This window comes from Venustampulla echinocandica (assembly GCF_003357145.1).
Source record: "Venustampulla echinocandica strain BP 5553 chromosome Unknown scaffold_2, whole genome shotgun sequence".
Lineage (NCBI taxonomy): Eukaryota > Fungi > Ascomycota > Leotiomycetes > Helotiales > Pleuroascaceae > Venustampulla > Venustampulla echinocandica.
In genome coordinates this window covers 1,647,942-1,660,291 of record NW_022474207.1, presented here as the reverse complement: position 1 = coordinate 1,660,291, position 12,350 = coordinate 1,647,942, and the positions used below count along the sequence as shown (strand labels likewise).

General features: G+C 48.2%; 4 protein-coding genes across 4 annotated transcripts; 1 reads left to right on the top strand and 3 right to left on the bottom strand.

Annotated features, from left to right (window-relative positions):
* Positions 1-1,554: 1,554 nt before the first annotated feature.
* BP5553_04904 (uncharacterized protein) lies at positions 1,555-3,155 on the top strand (the record flags this gene model as incomplete). The annotated part of the gene is made up of 2 exons (XM_032013527.1): positions 1,555-1,608; positions 2,424-3,155. The coding sequence occupies 2 exons, from the start codon at positions 1,555-1,557 to the stop codon at positions 3,153-3,155; spliced, it is 786 nt and encodes a 261-aa protein (XP_031870127.1).
* Positions 3,156-5,310: 2,155 nt separating this feature from the next.
* Positions 5,311-9,599, bottom strand: BP5553_04903 (5-oxoprolinase; the record flags this gene model as incomplete). The annotated part of the gene is made up of 4 exons (XM_032013526.1): positions 5,311-6,221; positions 6,271-7,157; positions 7,204-9,464; positions 9,555-9,599. 4 exons carry the CDS (start codon positions 9,597-9,599, stop codon positions 5,311-5,313), a joined length of 4,104 nt encoding a protein of 1,367 aa, XP_031870126.1.
* Positions 9,600-9,956: 357 nt separating this feature from the next.
* BP5553_04902 (Uncharacterized protein) lies at positions 9,957-11,092 on the bottom strand (the record flags this gene model as incomplete). The annotated part of the gene is made up of 2 exons (XM_032013525.1): positions 9,957-10,578; positions 10,950-11,092. 2 exons carry the CDS (start codon positions 11,090-11,092, stop codon positions 9,957-9,959), a joined length of 765 nt encoding a protein of 254 aa, XP_031870125.1.
* Positions 11,093-11,724: 632 nt separating this feature from the next.
* Positions 11,725-12,171, bottom strand: BP5553_04901 (Thioesterase ester dehydrase-isomerase; the record flags this gene model as incomplete). The annotated part of the gene is made up of 1 exon (XM_032013524.1): positions 11,725-12,171. One exon carries the CDS (start codon positions 12,169-12,171, stop codon positions 11,725-11,727), a length of 447 nt encoding a protein of 148 aa, XP_031870124.1.
* Between the last annotated feature and the right edge of the window lie 179 nt (positions 12,172-12,350).

Sequence of the window (12,350 nt, the reverse complement as noted above, 5' to 3'; positions counted from 1 at the left end):
GCATATAGACCAGTCTATGACATGAATCACTGATGGAGGGTTTCGATTTGACGCGGGTTATTCCGGGGTCAGGGCCGACCCTGTACGATATAGGTGTATAATAGAGGTAACCGGTATAATGATTGGTAGCTGTATTCTTACGAGGGATTTTTTCTCTTGCTTAATTACATCTTTAATGGATTCAATGAATGCTAACGGCATTTCTTTGTCCCTGTCTTGCATTTTGATTACCGTTTTTACGTCTATGCCTATGTCTGCTATTGCTTCAAGTTGTTGGCGCCGTATACTTAGATCAACCCCTTTGAACGAATGAGATGACTCCGTCAATTCGAAGACAAGCAGCCCTTGTAAATCAGAAATATTTCCTTGGCTTTCTTTTCATAGATATGTAAGCACATAAGTTATCTCATCTTCAGCGAGGATGAAAACTTGGAGAGCCTGTCGACTAGGGATACTACTCTCTGAAAGTCTTGGAGCACAACCAGTAATTGCGTGCCAACTGTCTTTTGCCAGAGCTCTCTGGTCTTCTACATTCATGCTCTAAGTATAGCGTATAATCCTCACATCGTAAGCATTGGTGATGGTGGTAGTAGGATCCTCGAGAAGCTACCGGCGATGGGCCATACCCACCGAAGCCGTCATGTACCCGTGTGGTGCCAGCTCGTTCTTCCATGATGTATTACAAGTGCCACGGTTTACTTCCATAGCTGTATTGATCTTTCTGCCCTGTTGTTGGCTCTATCTTGTCCAATGGGCTCGAGGAGCCAACGCTGGAGGGCCATATACACGGGGATCCAATGATGTCCGTTTGGACTGGTTCTTTTTGGCAAGACATAATTCTACTATCGATACATCATTTTAACCCCTTTTATACTCTTTCTAGCATACTTCTAGCTCCCAATATGTCCCATCCTCATATGCACCCATTCTCCCATCTCCTCGCATTCTCTGCCCCTCCGTCTGGGTTCCTTCCGTTTTTGGTTCCATCTCTCCTTCATATGGTGTATTTGCCATAGCAACGACTGATCTCCACCGCCCTCGTGCGGTGAACCCTCGCGTATTCTCACCACAACGCTCTCACCACACCGTTATTTCGTAGATTTCCCCCCATTCAAGTGACAATTTAGATATATTTTTTAGATACTAGATGTAGCTCTCGATTGCCTCTTCCTTGCGAAATTTTCCATATAAAATTCCACCGTGTTGCTCTAGTGATGCACAGTTTCAAAGGTTTCTGCCAGGTCCTCGAGGCTCTCATCAATCTGCCTCCCTTTGCCGCCCAAAGAGGAAAGCACGCCTCTATTCACAGCCTACCGCAATTCGCGTATCCATTTACTGCCACCGCTTTGCTCGCCCTCTTGCCTATAAGAGATTGTTCGCCCTCCATTCCATCTTCTCTTCTTCCTCTCCTCTCCACCGTTTTTCATGCAAGCTGCCTTGACTGTCTGACTGCTTCTGCTATCTGACTATTACTGCTACTTGCACTCTATCTCTCTATCGATCTCGAGTAGCTGACCACTACTCGTCTTCTTTACCCCTTTGTTTACAGACATAATGTTTTTACGACGAACTCGCGCGCTTGACGCTGCACGAAAGCACATCGAGAGGGTAAGTTCAAATCATTTTCTTTGTTTACATCCTCCTCCATCTCCAACACCGAGCACTCACACTCCACACATTCACATCAACACTTTGCACCTCCAATGGGGTTTTGCAGAGTGCATCTTGCGAACAGTTACGTTCTTTGTTTACATGGCTCGAAATTCACTGCAACAAGTGCTTGCAGTGGTTTCGAGATCATTGTGTTCTTGTCTTTGTCCTCTTTTCCCTCGTTTCCCTCTTCTTCCCAGTATCCTGAGTAGGCACTCGAAGTCGAGTAAACAAACAACGTCATCAACTCGTAGTCGAGGAAGGAGCCCAAGGTCGGCCCTCACCCATGACGTTCCTTCCCCCCTTTCCAATCCTCGCTTAGCAACCACACTAGTCGCACACCTTGACTTCATCCATCCATCCATCCACACCCATCCTCAACCTCAACCTCATCCTCAGTCAGGTCCAACACAACACAACACTTGATTAAGTTTACTCATCTACCCTCACGCACTTGTACTTATGTTCAACAATACTCGCATTGGTCTGTAGTGCCGACCTGTACCCCATCTACTTCCAAGTTACTTCGTCATCGTCTTTCTTGTTCATCTCTTTTGGCATTGTTTACCCACTTGTACCTGGCCTGTACATCGTCGTCGTCGTCGTTTATTCCCTTCGGTGTTGCTCTATATCACACTGCACCCACTTGTATCTTGCCTCTCCTAAGCCGCTTCTTTATTATCCTTACTGTCGAGTTCGTTGACACTCCTCCCTCACACTCGTCTACTTCATACACTCTTATTTGCAACATTGCTAACTTCCCTTCTCTCCAGATCAAGAAGGGCGCCGCCGTTCGACAACCCGCCAATTCTTTTTGTCGACCAGCTTTCCTTTCTCGGTCTCGGGCCGTTGCCGCACGACCACGCACCCGATTCTCGGGTGCTTTTGTCTCAGCGCCAGCGCCACGAGTTCCCGCTACGACTACAGCAGCGATACCCTCTTCCGGGGGGGTTTCGCCTTCTCGAATACCGACCCCGCCAAAGTCGACACGTCGATGGAAGCCGCTAAGGAAGGCGCAAGCTGGCAGGGCCCGTGGTCAAGTGACCGCAACCCGTCAGCTACGCTCCTGCCTGCGTTCTTCTCAGGCCAACGCAACAGCCCTCCGCCGCTCGAAGAGGGTCCATTTCGAAAATGACGCCGTTACCACGGTCGTCGTCCGGTTCTTTGAACCGGAAGACGGCCTTGGTGATCGTGTCATCAATCGCACTTCGGAATCCTGTGCGCCCGATTACACTGAACGAGGTGAGTTACGCTCCTGGACTGCTAACGGTTTGACGTACTGGCAACGGGAGGACGCCAACTGGATGGGACCAGATACTGCTGGCAGTTTTGGCCCTGACGGACCCCCCCGTTGCCCGTACTGCCTTTATAACCAAAACGCAGGCAATTTCATGACGACGGATTACGTGGATGAGGTTATGGATTCCTTGTCCAAAGAGGAATTCTGCGCTCAGTGGTGGATCGATTGCGACACGCTGAGATGCGAGGAACATGAGAAGGGTTGAGCATGTCGTGATCACTCTTCAGGTATGTCCCCGCTTCTGGCATGATAACCAAAACATAATAGGTGCTACGACACCGCCAAAAAAAAGTTGAAAAAACGGCCCTCGTGAGTTGGGACTTGGTGGTTCTCGTCTCGGCTCGCTTGGGTATCAAAAACAATCACCAATAAAGCTGGGGACTTCTCCGGAAGGAAACCAGAAGCGCCCGAAAGGGCTACGCATTTATTCTACGGCACAATTAGCTGCCATTCGCGGCTGAGCAGGTCTCAGCATCTGACTTGATTTTTCGCTAACCTTTTGGAGACATGCTTTCCTTCTTGTTTTTCCTCCCCCTCTCTGCTTTGGCTTACCATGTATAGGGCTCTATTTTGGCTTACCGTGTATAGGGCTTGGGATGAGTAATCTTGTATTGCACTATCTGCAAGCTGAAGAGCACTTAACCGGCTCAGGGACTGAAATATCTGGGGTACGGGCTTGGTATTGGTATTGGTGTTGGGGTGCTCGTGCCTCAGTTCTCGCCTGTATGGTGGTGTTCTTCGGGGTGGTGGCGACGAAGGTAAATGGGATGGGTAGGTTCTCTTACCCAATTGCCACTGATTTATATCTGACTTGTTCCCAGTGGCATTGAGAGGGATGGGGGGGAGGACTTTGGAGAATCAGGGATACCGCCCCAGCTGAGACGGCCAGGGTACAGGCAAAACGGAGAGCGGCTTTGCCCTCTAGACGACCGGCGGATATGTACCTGTGCCTTGGCATGTCGATGTTGCGGCTCCCTAGAAATCACGACCTCAAATGCGGCTGCGACGCGACGCTGGAATCGGGCCAAGTTACAATGCTGGCGCTCCCGAGAAGGCCACCAGCTTGTCACAATAATCACCGGTAATATCTCACCACCGTATTCTTCTTTCCGCTTCCCAATATCGATGGGCCGACAAAAGTTTGTTACGGCCGACGAGTTGGACAAATTCTTTCTTCGACTTCATCTTCTTCTATCCGACTTGTACTTCACTCCACTGGACATTGGTGCGGCATGCTGCTGCTCCCGAGAAGGCTCAGCATACCTTTGTTCGTTGAATTTCTTTTCTCAAACTGATCGTCGCCTTGGATATGTTTCGCTCCCGAGAAGGCAAGGACTATTCATGCTTCACGACGATTCGGTTTCTCTCTCCAGTCAATTCTTTCGACAATGCACTCTTGCACTGTCACCATACTGGATCTCCGTCATCCGCTCTGCCGGATAATAGACAGGGGGCCTTCTGGAAGTCGTCTTTGGCGAGGACTGGGAGGTCGGCCTGCGATAACTCAACACCTCCACGCGGTGCAGGCTGGGGTTTGTGGTGTTCTGTAGAATGCTGCATAGCTAAGATTGAGTTAATTATTATGATACCCCATTTTTGTATTCGAGTACAGCTCGAAATAATAAACAACGATTGGAAATCAAATTTGTATTCCCTCTGCTACCAATCCCTCTGTGATATGTACTCACCCTCGAGCCAATGCTTATTTCCCATTTCTTCAAGGCTTCCACTTACCCCTTCGAGAGTTTTGCATTTATTGCCGCCCGCAGAGCCTACTGCAAGATAAATTTCTGTCTTTGGTCTTCATCGGCTGCACAGGAAATTGATTATTAGCTACGAAATGTTGGGAAATGAGGATAATCCAACCATCTTCGAGACTATCTTCCAGCTGAGCCCACTTATGAAGTTATTATTTGTCCCATTATCGTTTTAAATTTAAGATACCACTTCTCCTCTACCGCTTCCCATCCCACCCACATTATACTATCCAGCAGTCCACATTCATTCAGAAGGTATCATGTCTAGCTAGTCAATGCCCAATGATATCTCTCTTTATATATAAATGCCTTGGTTACCTCCCGATATGTAGGAGGTGATTCGGGTCTTGCGAGGAAGAGCAATACGATGATCGATATTTTCATGACGGATAGAATACCACCGGATAGAATCCAAAAAGTGGTGAAAATAATGAATGGACATGTTGCCCGTCAACTAGGCCGGATGGAGAGAGATATCCAGGCTAAGCAAATCAGCAGGAATCAAATGAAAAGCGTGGCATGGTATGGTTTAATAACCTTGTGAGTCTGGCGTAAGATTGATAATAGTGAGGTTACGCTAAGGCTCATAAAATAAAATCTAGGCTATGCTTGAAGAGCAGTATCCTCCCTGGCAGCATGACTTCCTCCTGTCCATGCATACCTAGGGTCTTGAGATTTTGCCTTCACCTCCCTTTCCTCGCCGACCTTGCCCCAACCCCCTCCACCAGGTGTGCAGATAATAATCCGTTCTCCAGGTTTCATGGCAGCTGTGTTCTTGCCTCCCAAGTTGATACGTCGTTCCTCGAATACTGGCTCATCCGCCTTCCCACCATCCTCGCCTCTCAGCATCCTATCAGACCTCTCTGAATTGCTTTTTTCCACATTCCGAACCCAGATGTTCAGGCCACACTGTGCATCTTCGCCACCGGCAAGTCCGTACGGATGATACACCCTCCGCTCGCTGAGGATTGATACTTGAACGGGGATTCTAAATTCAATATCCCGGATCACGCCGTCGCCACCGCGATGCTTCCCCGCGCCGCCAGATCCCGCTCGTAAAGAGAATTCTCGCAGGATCACGGGGTATCTCCGTTCGAATACCTCAGAGTCGGTGATTCGCGTGTTCGTCATATGAACATGCACGCCATCCGTACCATCCCAGTCCTTGCCCGCGCCGCTGCCTCCTGCGATGGTCTCGTAGTATCCAAACCCCTTGATCGCTTTCTCACCCTCAATATTACCACCAAACCCGAACGTGAGATTATTACAATCTCCTTGACTTGCAGCACAGGCTTGGAAGGCTTTCAGAATTACATCCGTGACTCGCTGAGAAGTGAGGACATTGCCACCCACGACGGCAGCTTTGTCGGATGGTGAGAGGAATGATTTTGGTGGAATAAGTACTTTGATCGGTTTGAGACAGCCTTGGTTTAATGGGATATCTTCCGAGATCAAGCAGCGGAGGCAGTAAATTATGGCACTATACGTAATAGCCTGGGGTGCATTCGTGTTTCCTAACAGGATTTTAGTATAAGCTCTGAACAGGGACATTGAGTCGCATACCATAGACTTCTGGACCCGTTCCATCAAAATCAAACACAGCCTCTCCTTTTTCAGAATCGATAGTTATCTTTAGCTTGATTGGACTTCCGTCATCCATGTAGTCCACTGCGGAGAGGTCTTGGCCTTCGAATCTCTTGCTCACGCTCTTTAAGAGATTCCGCACACTCAGCTCTGCGTTGTGCTGAATATTTACCATGTAGAAATTGACCACGTCCTCTCCATATTCCTGGATCAGCGTGGAAATAAGATTGATGCCCTTCATGTTACTCGATATTTGAGCTTTTAGATCCGATATGTTGTCTGCTAGGCATCTTGTTCCACTAGAGCCTTTATACTTAGCAGGCTCGTGCAATAGTAATTCGGTAATTCGCTCCTCGTTGAATCTTCCGGCGCTGACCAGCTTTTCGGACTTTATTGCTGCCCCTTCTTGGTATAGTTCCCGGGAATGAGGAGGCATGCTTCCAGGTAGAATTCCTCCAATATCAGCGTGATGTGCCCTTGAAGCGACGTAGAACAAAATCTTGTCTCCACCTTCATTGAACGCTGGGGTTATGACCGTAATATCAGGGAGGTGAGTTCCGCCGTATTCTGGATGATTGGACACGATGACATCTCCTTTAACTAGATTTCCACGCCATATCTCCGCCTGCCGTTTTACACAGGTGGACATAGATCCTAGGTGAACGGGGAGATGAGGGGCATTTGCGACTAGCCCTCCGGTTGAGTCAAAGAGTGCACACGAATAGTCGAGGCGTTCCTTGACATTCGTACTGACACTTGTCTTTTGGAGTGCTCTCCCCATCTGCTCCGCAATTGCCATGAATCGATGGGCAAAGATACTCAACATTATGGGGTCGACCTCTTTGGTCGTGTCTAATTTTGAGCCTCTGGAAAATGTCAGCAATTGCACATGGTATATAAAAGGCCACTCACGCATCGTTGAGATCCTTGTCACCAATATTTATGACAACATGGGTGTGAATAATCAATGCAGTTGCACTCGGGGTGACGACGATAGTCTGGGTTCCGTCTGCTAGGATCGCTGGGCCTTTAATCCGATCCCCAACCTCGAGGTCCTCCAATTTATAGATAGGGGTATCATGGCGGCCGCCATCAGAATAAGCACTCGAGCGCTTGTATTCTTTATCCCCTGGCTTAACATCTTTTACTGTGATAGCTTTCAGCTGTTGATCCACCGTCTTGCCAAGTCCCGCGAAGCTCTTGCCGATTCCACGGACTCGCACATCGTCCACAATGACGTCTCGATCGGGAAGCGTGAAGCCAAATTCTTGTTCATGTTGTTTAATAAACGCCTTTCCAAATGTCCACTCACCTCCCCCAGATGCTTTCTGCTCTTCCTTGCCTGGTCTCACAACCATGAGAGCGGATTCTGTGCCCCGGTACCGCATATTGAGATATTCTTCGTAGGCAATAGAACTGTCTTCAAATCCTTGCTCTCTAAGCGAATTCCTTGTCTTCTCCTTTAATTCGCCAATCTTATTCTCTAGATATTCTCTCACTTCTTCATTATCTACCCAAACTTTTGAGTCTGGCTCCTGCCGTTCATCGACAACATCGGCCAGCGCCATGCCATACGCGGAGAGCACAGAGGAATAACGGTGAACAAGGATTTGCTGAATGCCTAAGCGTTCAGCGATGGCCACGGCATGTTGGCCACCCGCGCCTCCAAACGTTGCCAGCCGATGTTTCGAAGTATCATGGCCTTTAGCTTCCGTCAGAGAGCGTATTGGCCTCGTCATCGTCTCGTTGGCAACAGTCAAAAATCCATAGGCTACTTCGTCGGCGCTCATGGATTTACCAGTCTCTTTGTGTATCTGTTCTGTAAGTTCGTTTAAAACTTTCTCACTTGCTTGTACATCGAGGCCTTCATCCTCATTCTTGCCAAAGATCTTAGGAAAGAAGTCTGGGAGCAAGCGACCAAGGAATAGATTTGCATCGGTCACTGTTGCTGGTCCCCCTTTTCGATAGCAGGCAGGGCCGGGATGAGCGCCGGCCGATTCAGGGCCAACAACGAACAATCCATTTCTGAAAAACAAACGAGATCCACCACCCGCTGCAACGGTGTTGATATCCAATTGGGGTGACTGGATGGTCACCCCGGCCGTGGTGGTTTCAAAGACATGCTCATATCTCCCAGAGCCGTATCTCGACACATCTGTAGAAGTGCCACCCATATCGAAGCCGATTATCGGCGTTTTTGTCTCTGGATCGTAGGAGGTAAGGGCATAGCCAACAACACCTCCTGCTGGGCCTGAGAGAATAGCCTTTAGTCCCGAAAACCTATCCACATCAACGAGACCACCATCGCTTTGCATGAATTCGCATCTCGCCCCTTTTGCTCCACTCTTATTCTCAACGCTCGCCGCTCCAAGACCACCTTCAAACCCCTTTTGAAAACCCGCGATGTACTTTTTTATTGCAGGAGTAAGATAGGCATCTGCGCATGAAGATGTGGCTCGAGGCACCAACTTGATCATAGGCATGAGTTCGTGGCTAAGGGAGACATGATTGAAACCGATTTCTTTCGCTATTTCACCTACCAATGCCTCGTGGTCATAAAACGTATAGCCATGCATTAAACACACGGCGACGCTTCTAATGCCTTGGTCGAAAACAGTTTGCAATTGCTCCCAAATAACATTTTTGTCTGGCCGTTTCAAGATTCGGATTGCCTCGGACGATAAACCTGTCACTAAGTGACTGTCTTCTTGTCCACTAACTGGGTTACGTGGTTCAACCTTGGTAATGTGTCGCTCTGGATCTTCAGCATAGTCTTCGAGGGTGACTCTCTCATCAATCTCAATTACAGACTCGTAAAGGACGTCTGGTTTTTTTATGGCTAGATCAAAGATCTGTGGTCTGGACTGATTACCAATCGCCAGACAATCCTTAAAGCCTTTCGTCACCACCATGACAATTTTCTCGCCCTTTCTTTCCAGCAAGGCATTGGTGGCTACGGTTGTACCCATCCGTATGGATTCAATCTTGGAGGTATCCAGAGGGTCCCCGCGGGGGATTTCCGTCTTTAGAAATTTTGACATCAGACGCCTAATTCCTTCCAGAGGCGCATCTTCGTAATTCCCTGGATCCTCAGATAGAAGTTTGATTATCACATCATCTTCCATCTTTCCAGTCCCGGGATTCCCAATGCAATCGGTGAATGTTCCACCCCGCTTCAATCATGGTTAGTTAGTACGCACAAGGAAGAGGATGGTATTTTGGAGACCCAATAGCTTTAGGATGGTGAGCTATGTACTACTCACATCGATTGCTATGCGGATACCCCGCTCACTCGTTCGAGCACTCATTTTGGCTGGCTACGTTTGGCAGTTCAATAAACTTCAAGACTTGGGGGTTTTCAAGAGATCATAGTCAAAGATCTCGCCGGAGGGTTCGGTGGTGTATGGATATCGAATTTATAAGCACAGGTCTTATGGTTCTTATCGCTTCGATGAGATCACGGAGTTAATCCGGCAGTCTGTTGACGTCTGGCAGAATGTCCCAAAACGGATTAGGAAAGTGGGGGATACGGTACACGTGATCACACACTGATTTATAGCTTCCAGTTGAGTGAGATTATTTGAGTTAATTCAAACTACAGTTCGTAGTAGGCAACTTGCTCTGTATTTTTGGAAATTGATAAATTCAGCGTGGAATCTTAGGCATCAGCCTTTCAACGCCCCAGTGAAAAGTAACGCACCCCATTGCGGCCCCATACCACTAGCGATATCTTCCGGTGTTTGATGCTGCTCGTCGCGAATGCTTCTAATATCTAGTCCCGGAACAGTTTCTCTTGCCGCCTCCAGAGATCCTGCAGCCTGGATAACCTCGTCGGGGAAGTTATTTGTTTGCAAGCTTGAAGCCAGCCACAGCATAAGCCAGACCACTTCTTGTTGGGCCTTCTCAACTGCTACATGCAATCCAGTCTTCATGCCGTCAAGCGGATCCTGATACCGAAGGAGATCTCCTGGAGACATATCCTCTTCATCGGGGTCATCGGTGATGGCTCTTAGCAGCTCCACTATACCCGTGACATCCCCTTCCCCACACATCGTCAGTAAGGCTCGCGCGGGTCTTGCTGCCGGATTTGCGTCAAGATAAGCTTCTTCGATAATGAGAGGCAGGATATCAAGGTTCTCTTGTATTCCGCCTTCATTGTGGTATCTTGTGAGGACTTGACGTTGTAGAGACGATGATTGTCCAGATGGTGAGTTGGCGATAGAGGCTCCACATGTTGGGCATTCCATCGATTCTGCAACCCGAGGCGATTCGTCGAGGAGACATTGCCTGTGATAAGATCCCGAATCAGTATTGGAAGGCTTCAGAAATGAAATTCTTGTCTCCCGAATAGAATAGTGAAAAGCTTGCTCCAGATCCGCCTAGCTCAATATCTATAGTGCAAAGACCGCTTATGGCCAGAAAACGTTCATAAAAAAGGTAAACAGCGAGAGCCAAGACAGAATAGAAGTATAATGCTTTTGGGGGCTTGGGAGTAAAAATTTCTGATTTAATTATCAATTATCAAACACGTGATGCCAAACCTTCTGGCAGTCCATCACGTAGATGCGATCACTAAAATCGCATAGACATTGTTTCAAAGAGGAATACTATTTCAATGGAACATGAAGCATAGTGAGCGTAAATAAGTTATCACGAACCAATGATAGTGGCAGCCACAAGTCAAAAGGAGATCATCTGGAGCTGAGAGAGAAGCACCAACAGCAGAGGAGGTAGCCTCGTCGAAAGAGTCGTCATCGAGCTCGATTTTTAATTCTTGCGAGCAGAGTTTGCAGGTTGCCATTATGATTATTGGAATTTGCGAGTAGTTGTCAAGTATTGTTATACTGGAGTTGGGGATGGAGGAATGGTGGAGTGATATTTGTAGAAAAGTTGACGCCGCAGTTTCGTTAAAAATTTCTATTTATTTCTACTCGCTCTCTTAGCCTTAGCAACGGACATTCACACATCACAAACGCCCGCTATTTAAAGGACCATTCACGCATGATGCAATAGGCAAATAACGAAGCCAACTTGATATTTTGTTTATTCTTTCCGGTTATCTATGTGTTGTCCTAATTGCAATTGCTCGCATCGCCACTGGAAAACTGAGCGGGCATCTAAAGCTAACGCAGAGGACGTCTTATCTTCGCCATCCGAGTGAGCCTAAGCATCCAAGGTGACCGCTATAAATGCTAGGCACAAAGAAGATAGCGTGTGATAGGAAAGAGATCTTTGCCAGGTCTCTTGAGCATTCCATAAGTTTGAATCTTCGCTGTGCGACTACTCCAACGTTCTACTCTTCGAGCTCAACTACAATTAGATGCATATAGACTTCGAGATATCTAGACAATCAGGGGGCGATACTCTACTTAGCCAGTGCCCTTCTATCACCCACCCATAACAGGCACCGAGAACTCCAATAAAGTAGGATCCTTATGACTTGGCTTGCTGCACATATTTCGTGTGCGAGGCCGTCGCGACAAGCGGGCCTGGCTTGCCATCGACCACCTTGTAGATGCGAATTGTTGTAAATGCCATCGACTTTCCCACCTTGTTCGCAGTAGCCTCGATCTCAATTATATCATGTATCTGGGCCGTGCCGATGTATGTGACGTGGATGTCAATGCTGACTCCAGTCTTCTCAAGTCCATGAGTTGCGATGGCAAGCCCACCGCTCCAGTCAACCAGCGCAGCGCTTACCGCTCCATGAATTGTTCCTCTCGAGTTGACATGGTTTGGACCGAGCACAAGACGCGATGTGAGGGTGCCTTTCGAGGCAGAGACAATCTCGATGTTTGATAATAGGAAATCATATATTGGGCTGTTGCCTCGGCTGCGGTGCCAAACGGCTTTAACATGCTCTAGCTCGGGGGAGGCCATTGTATTGTTGTGTGAGGGCCGTGGATGTCAACGTGAGCTTGCAAAGAGTTCGTTGCCTATAAGGCTTGGGGTGACGTAGAGTGAGCGTCGTCTTCGTCGCCTCGTCGTCGTCAGCAGCGCCGAAAGCCACGGAGAGCCCGGAGCGGATGGGATGCCGCGGCCTGTTGGAGAGGGAGAGG